This window comes from Oreochromis aureus, linkage group 11, assembly GCF_013358895.1.
Source record: "Oreochromis aureus strain Israel breed Guangdong linkage group 11, ZZ_aureus, whole genome shotgun sequence".
NCBI classification, from domain to species: Eukaryota; Metazoa; Chordata; class Actinopteri; order Cichliformes; family Cichlidae; genus Oreochromis; species Oreochromis aureus.
The window spans coordinates 33045391-33056469 of NC_052952.1; the positions used below are offsets into that span (position 1 = coordinate 33045391).

Below are 11079 nucleotides of genomic sequence, written 5' to 3' on the forward strand. Positions count from 1 at the left end.
GAGGGGGAGCAAATAATAGTAGTTTTGCATTAACACAGCCATGCATTAGCAGCAATCTTCACACAATTTTCAATATATTTTCTGATAGCTTGTTTTCCTCAACAAACATGTAGCAGTCAAAACATGTGTGTAAGGTACAGTATATATCTATATATATCTACCTATACATATATAGATGTGTGTATGTATGTATGTATGTATGTATGTATGTATATATATATATATATATATATATATATATATATATATATATATATATATATATATATATATATATATATATATATATATATTTTCTATTTTCTATTTCTCTCACATTCACCCGCTCATTAGAATACACTTTGGAATTAAATGGCTTTTGGAGGAAACAAATGTTTAAAAAAAAAAAAAAAAAAAAAAAAAAAATCAATATCATGGACTAATTAGTTTCTATTCTATATTCTCTTTAAGCCAGTTAAATACTCTTCTTGCTTTTAAAAATAGAAAACTGCATCCAACTGCAAAACTATAAACCTCTGACACACGAGCACTTGCGTGTGTTTGTGTGCAACAAGCGTAAGCTACGTCTTCTATAAATACAGTACATTTTTAATTGTTCTCTTTTCAACAAAAATAGAATAAAAAAAAAAAGTTTCATACATTCTAGAAACAAACACACAACTGGGTTGGTCAGTTTGCAGGGAAAGGGGGGCTGAGAGGGCGCGGTAAGAGGCAGGTCCAGGTGGAGGAAGTGGAAGGTACACAAGTACCCGCTCAGGAAGCTTTTTAAGGGTGCACTTTGAACGAGAGCAGTTCCTCTGAGTGCATATTGTTGAGCGAGCGCAGTTCAGGAAGTTTGAGCAGCAGCTTGGTGAATGTGGTGGCCGACTCGTCGCCGTGGTTCTGCATCACCAGGTTTCTCAGTGCTCGGATAAGTTTGTCCTGCAGAGCCTCCACTGATTTTAGGTCCTGGATCCCTGAGCGGTCTGAGCGGGAACAAATAGAGAGAGGGCATTATTACTGGAGAACTCCTTCCGTTGTGATAATACTGCTAGTTGTGCCGTTAAAATGTAGTCCATATATGTATAGTCTATGTTACTCACCAGCTGAGACAAGCACCACAGCGGTGAAGAGGCTCATTTCATCCGCACTGAGCCGCAGCGCCGCCAACTTCTCGCTGAACTCGCACATAGAGTTAAGGAGCTCGCCGGCACCCAATGAGCGTAGTGTGTCAAGGCTGTAGCATTTGCCACTCAGGAAGGTCACCGTCTGCTCGGCGATGTTGAACAAAGAGGCAAATCGAACCATCAGCACCTGGAAGCAAAAACAGGAATTAATTATTCAGACCATGACAAAGACTTTGATCAAACCAACAGAAATATACGAATAACTGTATTTCTTACTTTATAATGTAATAAATGCCTAATAGTCTCATCCCACTTTAAACCTTTGGCATCATACTTAAGAGCTGGGTCATTTCACTGCATACTGTAGTTGGTATAAGGCCAGGAATCTGCAACTTTGCACTGTAACAATTTTTTCTTTAAAGTAATTGAGGTTCAGCTCCTCGAAGAATCTGATAAGAATTTATTGGTGCACAGTTGAAATAAAAATTCGACAAGCCTCTTTCATTTCTATCCCAACTGTTATCAGAACAAATATTTGCCTGTGCACACAGCTGGCAGATTGCTCTCTGTGGCTCCTGTATTCCTGGTATTAACGACCCTGCACTGTCTGACTTCAAAGCGAGGACAAAATAACACGACTGTTTGTGTTCAGCCTGTTTGCCTTCTTACCTCAAAGGTTCCAGCCTTCAGCAGGCCGACTTGATCGTGCTCGGGAAGGTCGCGGAAGCCCGGAATCCCTTTGGCAAACTCGACCACTTCTCGCACGGCTGGTGTGAAGCTCATGGAGAACTCCTCCCAGACCTCCTGGCTGGGCTTGCTGGGGTCCACGTAAGGTGAGGTGTTCATCGGGCACAGCTGGAAAACCAAACAAGAAAGGTGTCAGTGTGACGAAAATTAATCCAGCTTTTGTTTTCATTGGACTCAGAATTTCAAAGACCGAAAAATGAAATCACTCACCAAGTGTGCCCTATTATTCACACAGCTGGTTGGTCCATTATAACCATTTGAGGCAGATTGTGTGTGGAGCGCTGTCTGTTGTCTTTGGCTGTCTTCTGACTGTTCACAGCTAGGGGTGCTGTTGAACTGCTGCTGGTAACCTTCCCTCTCCCCCCTGTAGGCAGGGTTGGTGACTTGTTGGCCGCTACTGTAAGGACAGTTCTGATAATCTCTCACCGCCACGCTGTTGTTCCAGCAGTTCCACCTATCCTGCTGCTTCTCCATTCGGCTTTCACATCCCGTCTCCACGGAGACCATGGCAGGTGAGGTCTGACCTTGCGTTGGTGATCTCTGCTGGGTGAACGCTAAGGCATCTTGGTGCTGCCTGTTCAGTGTGACGAGTGCCTCGTCCTCACCGCTGTCCGATGAGCAGGATGAGCTTGAGGTGGTGTCCATAGAAACTACTGACTCGGAGTCCTGAGGGCACTGCGGGGAGGACGGGTTGGAACACGACGGCGAATCGGAAGCAGAGGAAGAGGAGGAAGAGGATGGAAAGGAGTTGGAGTCACTTGTCATGGCCTCCATGGGCAGCGGGGGGCTCTGGTGTCCTTGGAGCATGCTGTGTAACTGGCTGTTGTTGCTCATCATGTTGTTCATGGCGTTCTGCATCTCCAGCAGCATCCTCTGTTTTTCTCTTTTTGGGATCCGGCCAAATCTAACAGCTGAGAGAGAACAGGCCATTAAGTTTACTACGCTTTTAGCGTAAACATAAATCATGGGGTGTTTTTTGCTTTCTGAATGTAAATAAATCTTAACTCTCACCATCTCTAGACATGCCAACAGCCAGGCACTTCTTAAAGCGACACTGCTGACAGCGGTTGCGGTTTATCCTCATGATGGTGCAGTTCTCCATCTTTAGACACTTCTTATATTGGATGTTCTGCTGGATGCTCCTCCTGAAGAAGCCCTAAAAACAAATTCCCAAGTTGCCCCAGTGATGAGCATGAGCCATGTGCACAAGAGGATGCGAATTTAATTTTTAATGAATCCTTCTAGGGATGCGTCTCACCTTGCATCCTTCACAAGCATGGACGCCGTAGTGGAAGCCTGACGCCACATCCCCACACACTTTGCACAGCAGCACCATGCCGTTGATTTCTTTAAAGAAAAAGATGAGCAGGGGTTCACCACATGCGAGACATAAATAAGCGTGCTGATCATAAAATGAAGGCTTTAGTGCTTACTTGTGATGCTGCTCTTTGCAGACGCAGAAGAACGGCCGGCCTTTTCGCCGCCATGGCCACGCGGGCTGCCGTTCTTGCCCGGTGGAGCAATATCCACTACCATGCCTACGGCCCTGCTGGGCAGCGAGGGCCGGGAAGGAGTTGGTGACGTCGACAGGTAGCCGCTGCTGGAGCTGCTGCTCATACAGGACTCTGGGCTGGGGGCGGACCTGGAGGAAATATAGGCAATGACACCTCCTGCAGACAGAAAGAAAGAGGACGAGAGGGTCACTTTAAAGCAGGGAAAGACTATTTACTTATATACTTGCTCCATCCAAAAACTATGAATTTAGTCGTTCTCAACATAGAAATTCAGACGCAACTTACTGCTGTTGTTCTAATACACACATGGGCAAAATATGGCCTGGAAAAATCAACAAGAAGCAACATTATCCTTAAGAATCTCGAGGCAAAATAGCTTTAATGTACTGCTGTTTAACTTCATTCCAATACAATGGATTTCATCGGTGGCCTGTGCAGAGATGCTTATAAAAGAACTGGCTAATGTAAATGTTCATACAGCATTTGAGGTGGATTTTTCTTTCAGCATTAATTTCACTGTATCCTACAACTTTTGCTTACGTTGTCTGTCAGAATGGCCTTTGGGGGGTGGTGGTCCACCCTCGTTCTAACAAAAATGTGAACTAGTGCAAACACACAAGGTAAACACCGCTATCTGTGGACGTGTGATAGCTTGTTTCCATGTAAACCTGATACCAAGAATTATGGTGCATTGCAGCCGTATCAGCATATCCAGATATTTGTCTTCCTGACGGTACAAAACATCAATCGTGCCAACTCTTATTGTGAAACAGAAACGGTAACGGGAATAAAACAATAACACAAACATCTACAGTAGAAACAGGTGCCTCTGACACACCCAGACAGCACAGCAGTCCAGCGTGTGCGGTTCCTGGTTGGCTTATTCAACACTGTGATTGACCTGTTTTATCACCTCCAGTGCTTACTGGTTGGATAACACTGTTACATAACAAGCCTGGGTCTCTGTGCTATGGGAGCGTGCTCCAATGACTTAACGACTAGACGGGGTCAGTGAAGCACCAGAGCAAGGCAACACGTGTAGGAGGCAAGTAACACAAAGGGAAAACATCCACCATGTGTTATGTAATGACATGTTCGGCAAGAAAATCTCAGCGGGCTGGCCCCGTGTTTTAGCCCCGCAGCTTTTATAACAACAGATCTACAGACGTGTCTGCTTTACGTGTTCATGAAAGTCCTTCAAATTTAAAATAACCTGTTAATTCCCTCAGGGCAAACTTTTCCAGTTTGACGTGTTGAAGTGAATGAATGGGAAGCAAGGTGGTGTAGTTGTTAAATGCCAAACATGCTTTGTATGATGAAGTTCAAAAACAAGGTTTACTGAGAAAACTGTGCATCTGCGGGTCTTCTGTAAAAGCTCTTGAGACCCTTCAGTTTGGAAGCCCATGGCCTTTTTATGCCACTAACTTTAAAAGTTTTAAAGTATAAAAGTAGTCGCTAGTTAAGACCTGATATTGTATAATTCTTTGTAATTCTGTGTAACTTCTAATTCTTACTTCATGTACCTTTTAAATATATTTTGAAGCTGTGTGTTATAGTACTGAGCATGACTGGTGACAGATATTCAATACATTTAAATATATATAAACTCGTGTGTTGTGCTACTTTTCAAAGAGCACCGTCTGTGCTAAGTCATTCTGGGTCACACCAGTGCCACCCCGTTTATAAACTCCTGGAAACGCCCCTGCCAAACATACTTGGGAAATTTCCATGAATATAACATGTACGTGTGAAGAGTCGGGGTTTACTGGAATATCTGCGTGAAAGCTGAACTGTTTTTCTTCATTAACCCTTTCTTTAAAAAGCCCCTTGGTGCCAGAGGCCGCGGCAGACGATTACCTAACCCGAGCCATGACTGCTCTCTTTCACGGCCCTCCCACACGTGGACTTGTCATGAATTTCTATGAAAGCGAAACGCCAAGCGGACAGAAAAAAAAAAAAAAAATCTAGGTCAGCTCGCTGCTGTCTCTCTCCGGCTCACGTGTACCCCGCAGAAGAGCCTCGCGCCAGGAGAGCCGCATTCAGAGTGGATTATGCAACACCCTACGTCACGGGCTTCGTCCCGACCAATCGGAGTAGAGCAGCGCCGAAGCGTGCGCCCAAGAAGGGAACACCCCTCGACCAATCAGAGCAGTGTTCCCTGGGAGCGTATACACAGAGGCACATGGCCAGGCTACGCTGTCCATGTGAGAGGGCTCGGGGAAGTGGAACACTGTTGTTGTGTCAAATGTAAACGCCGCAGCGCCTCACTGGCACTCCTAACCCCGTTTTAAAACACGGTAATACAGGGAAAATACGTCTATTAGCACACTTTAAACCTGCGACAATTTAACGTAACACAAGTGTATAGAAAAACTATGATGGTGTTCAAACGTGAAGTCTTGATTATTGCGTTGAAATACTGTCCACTCGCTAGGACGCCATTCATTCACGTCCTGCTGTTTAAAGCACCTTAAATCCCTTATTATTCACTAAACAACTGCATGACACACAGGTACACACAAGTACAAGTCAATGTCACGCATGACTTTAATGGGAAGCCCATCCACAAACTGTCAAAAGCCCACATAATTAAACTTTTTTGTAATAAATGTATTAAACGCAGTTGACACCGTTAATTAAGAAAAAAACAAAATACTGCAGCAGTAGCGTCTCTGCACAGTGCATGCAATGGATGTGACAGGCTTAAATATCTATTATTTTAACTATTAAAGAAAAACAAACTTACCAGGCTTGGCTGTCCCAATGTCCTCAGGCATCTCCGATCAATTAATTAAGAATTTTTTTTAAAAAAAAAATGTAAAAGTCCAACAGATATCTGACTAAACTCGCACGGTCTATCAGGACTTATTCTGCCACTTCACACATCAGCGACTGGGACTAAACTCTAGTAGTCAAAGACGGTGCACGAGCTCACATCGAGCTTCTATTTCGGGAAAATTCTGCAGGTCCAACTCAGTGAGTCATGAAGGCGCGTCTGAGAAAGAGCAGGTCGAGTACAGGCAGCTGAATAGGGAGGAACTCCCCCCTCTTTTTTCGCCGTGTTTGTGACTGCGGGTTCGTGGAGAGAACTAAATGTTCTCAATAGTGGGCTCGCCCATGTGACCATTTGTCAGCCACGCCCCTCCGCCTGGGCTGCTCGAGCCACTTTAACCCAGTGACACACTTTCAGGACACTGGTGGGGGCGGAGCCAAGCGGCCCGTCGACGTAACAGAGGACTGGGTAACAGCGGTCACGTTGCAAAGCACAACGTGAAGGGGAGAAGCCCCAAAAGCTCCGCAGTTCCCGCTGCGGCTGCAGGCGAACCGTTTAGTTATTCAAGTTCGACTGAATAACGCTTCTCCTTCCCCTCACAGCCCGCCAGACACGCACGGCCCCGTGTTTCTGTGCACAGTCGCCAACTGTCGAGTTTTTCTAGTCAGTCACCACGACTTTGAATCTGCTTCCTGTCGCCAGCGTGTTTTCTAGACCATTCCGTGGACACGCGTCACCATGGCAACCAACAAAACAAGCTGTGGAAAAAAGTGGCAACTGTTGCGTTCTAACCCTAATAATTAACGATTTATTCAAAATAAGACAACTGTAAGTGTAAACATCTGTCCCTCGCATGATTCCAGCTGTGATATCTGCAGTTTATAAATGTGGAATAGTTTTTTTTCTTTGACATATTCATGTCCAACCACACATCCATAGATGGATGTTATGACTGTTTCGCTAACTTTTTAAACCTGGCCTTAGGTTTAAACTTTAAAGCTGTTGTTGTAAAGTGTGACTGATAGAAATGAACAAATCTCAGTTATAATTTAACTACAATTAGACAAAAAAGGGTCACAATAAAAGCATGTACAGGAGGTTCTGTAAGAGGAAAAAAAACTATGAATGTACTGTATACAAGAAGTTTTCTAACAGGGTCTAAATGTTAATATTTTTGCATAGTTCTGTTGTTTAAATGCTCAGAAAGAATGTAATCTTTTTAGAAATTTATATTTTTGTAAAACATGGCTTAAGCAAGCACAGAGGTGCAGCGGTTTGTGCTATCACCTCACAGTGAGAAGGTTCCTGGTTTAAGCTTCCTTGTCAAAGTTTGCATCTTCTCCCTCTATCTGCACCGGTAAGGTTCTCAAATTTCTCGCTACTGCAGAACCTTGTGAAGTGAATGTATGACTGTCTCTGTGTTGGACTGGTGACTGGTGGAATGTACCTGCATCTCTCCCTGAGAGACGGGCTCTGACCTTGTTGATGAGGAAAGCAAGGGACAAAGTTAACCAGCCCCAGACAGCATTACTAGGGCCCCACCCTGTAGCTAAGCCTGGGTCCTGGGATTTGAGGGCAAACGTCTGCTGTTTAGGCCTAAACCCACAGAGCCCAGCAAGCCCACCACCCTGAACAGGGGCTGCAGAGATTGGATTGATTGGTTGTCATTGAAGGAGTCCCTGGCAGCCCAATCCCTGCCAAAAATTGCTAAAAGAACATGGTGGTTAGTAATAGAAATCAACTTTGAGCTGCTTCCTTGTCACAAGGACTCTCAGGCAGATACAGTGGCTTGCAAAAGTATTCGGCCCCCTTGAACTTTTCCACATTTTGTCACATTAAAGCCACAAACATGAATCAATGTTATTGGAATTCCACGTGAAAGACCAACACAAAGTGGTGTACACGTGAGAAGTGGAACGAAAATCATACATGATTTCAAACATTTTTCACAAATAAATAACTGCAAAGTGGGGTGTGCGTAATTATTCAGCCCCCTGAGTCAATACTTTGTAGAACCACCTTTTGCTGCAATTACAGCTGCCAGTCTTTTAGGGTATGTCTCTACCAGCTTTGCACATCTACAGACTGAAATCCTTGCCCATTCTTCTTTGCAAAACAGCTCCACAACTGCCCTGTGACGGCCTCAGAGGTTGTCTAAGAGAATATTGGGAGCAACAACACCATGAAGTCCAAAGAACACACCAGACAGGTCAGGGATAAAGTTATTGAGAAATTTAAAGCAGGCTTAGGCTACAAAAAGATTTCCCAAGCCTTGAACATCCCACGGAGCACTGTTCAAGCCATCATCCAGAAATGGAAGGAGTATGGCCCAACTGTAAACCTACCAAGACAAGGCCGTCCACCTAAACTCACAGGCCGAACAAGGAGAGCGCTGGTCAGAAATGCAGCCAAGAGGCCCATGGTGACTCTGGACGAGCTGCAGAGATCTACAGCTCAGGTGGGGGAATCTGTCCATAGGGCAACTATTAGTCGTGCACTGCACAAAGTTGGCCTTTATGGAAGAGTGGCAAGAAGAAAGCCATTGTTAAAAGAAAACCATAAGAAGTCTCGTTTGCAGTTTGCCACAAGCCATGTGGGGGACACAGCAAACATGTGGAAGAAGGTGCTCTGGTCAGATGAGACCAAAATGGAACTTTTTGGCCTAAATGCAAAACGCTATGTGTGGCGGAAAACTAACACTGGACATCACTCTGAACACACCATCCCCACTGTCAAATATGGTGGTGGCAGCATCATGCTCTGGGGGTGCTTCTCTTCAGCAGGGACAGGGAAGCTGGTCAGAGTTGATGGGAAGATGGATGGAGCCAAATACAGGGCAATCTTGGAAGAAAACCTCTTGGAGTCTGCAAAAGACTTGAGACTGGGGCAGAGGTTCACCTTCCAGCAGGACAACGACCCTAAACATAAAGCCAGGGCAACAATGGAATGGTTTAAAACAAAACACATCCATGTGTTAGAATGGCCCAGTCAAAGTCCAGATCTAAATCCAATCGAGAATCTGTGGCAAGATCTGAAAACTGCTGTTCACAAACGCTGTCCATCTAATCTGACTGAGCTGGAGCTGTTTTGCAAAGAAGAATGGGCAAGGATTTCAGTCTCTAGATGTGCAAAGTTGGTAGAGTCATACCCTAAAAGACTGGCAGCTGTAATTGCAGCAAAAGGTGGTTCTACAAAGTATTGACTCAGGGGGCTGAATAATTATGCACACCCCACTTTTCAGTTATTTATTTGTAAAAAATGTTTGGAATCATGTATGATTTTCGTTCCACTTCTCACGTGTACACCACTTTGTATTGGTCTTTCACCTGGAATTCCAATAAAATTGATTCGTGTTTGTGGCTGTAATGTGACAAAATGTGGGAAAGTTCAAGGGGGCCGAATACTTTTGCAAGCCACTGTAGCTCTGCATGTTTTGATAGTTTGGGGTTTTTTTTACTCTACATTTCCTTCCTGACACAACAGCAAGCAACATTTTGCTTGCAAAGTAAATGTGTAAACCACTAAAATATGGAGATATGATGGTAGTAATGTGGAGTGTAATCACAGTATATCGATTAGCACAAGGATAATGCCTCCATGAGGGAGTGTGTTATGCTGTAATTTTATCTCATTTGTTCATTATGCTAATGCACTACTAATGCATTAGCTGGTACACTGTCAGTGTGGCTATGTGCTGCTTTCATAATTCTGACAATGTGAGTATACACTCAATTGCTCTGAAGACTTCTCCTTTGAGAAGTCGACCATATATTTAGCTCAGCCTGGCTTATGATGAGGCCCACACAAAGCATATATGCAAACAGTGACATTGTCCACACCAGTGGGGATTCAGAGCAGGGCTGACTGCTTTTTGATCCTCCCCATGTAAAGCATCCTGGAAACACCTCTGATTTTGGCTCTGGACTCTTGAAAAAGAACTGCACATTTTGTTAAACCTGTAATTCAATTACTGTATTCTTGGAACAATCTACTTGTCAGTGAACCCAGGTCGTTTCTGTGGTTTTCTTGCAGTAGTCTTGGAGTAGCTATTGCAAATTACAGGGGGAAAAACGTTTGCTGTGAACACGGATCATTTTTCATTTTAATTTTTAGTCAAGTGTGAAAAACAATTTACATGAAAATGGTTTTCAAATTATATGTAGGATTTTTTTTTTTTAATTGGCATGCGTATTTGTGCAGAGGAAATATAACTAGTGTATTGGAAAAAGTCTTGGTAGGTCGATCTACATCTCTACCCTCACCTATGGTCATGAGCTGTGGGTAGTGACCAAAAGAACGAGATCGCGGATACAAGTGGCGGAAATGGGCTTCCCCCGGAGGGTGGCTGGCCTCTCTCTTAGAGATAGGGTGAGGAGTTCAGCCATCTGGGAGGGGCTCAGAGTAGTGCTGCTGCTCCTCCATTTCGAAAGGAGCCAGTTGAGGTGGTTGGGGCATTTGACAAGGATGTCTCCTGGGCGCCTCCTGGGTGAGGTGTTCCGGGCATGTCCCACCGGGAGGAGGCCCCGGAGCAGACCCAGGACACGCTGGGTTTATATCTCTAGGCTGGCCTGGGAACACCTTGGTGTTCCCCCGGATAAACTGGAGGAGGTGCCTGGGGAGAGGAAGGTCTGGACTTCTCTGCGTAGGCTGCTGCCCCGTGACCCAGCCCCGGGTAAGCGGAAGAAGATGGATGGATGGATATTGGATAAAGGATGCTGCAATTGGAGGTGAGGGGTAAAAAAAAGAGATGATCGAGTGAAGGAGAACTTGGAGAGAGTTGTTTTGACAGAGAATAGTGCTCAGGTTCGGGAGAGATGGAGGCAGATGTTAGTGACAACACCTGAAGAAGATTTATCATAAAATTGTGAAAACAGATGGTCAAATCAATGAGCAATGTTTACATGGGCACTTGCGTCTCAGACGTGTGACTGTGGCTGGT

The 11079-nt window shown here is 44.6% G+C and overlaps 1 protein-coding gene across 1 annotated transcript; it reads right to left on the bottom strand.

Moving 5' to 3' along the window:
• Window positions 1–333: 333 nt before the first annotated feature.
• nr1d2a (nuclear receptor subfamily 1, group D, member 2a) lies at window positions 334–6486 on the bottom strand. Its single transcript, XM_031728437.2, has 8 exons — window positions 6114–6486; window positions 3287–3523; window positions 3112–3200; window positions 2865–3009; window positions 2064–2764; window positions 1776–1961; window positions 1083–1293; window positions 334–965 (listed from the first exon to the last, which is right to left on the bottom strand). The coding sequence occupies exons 1-8, from the start codon at window positions 6142–6144 to the stop codon at window positions 766–768; spliced, it is 1800 nt and encodes a 599-aa protein (XP_031584297.1). The 5' UTR covers window positions 6145–6486; the 3' UTR covers window positions 334–765.
• Window positions 6487–11079: the final 4593 nt, after the last annotated feature.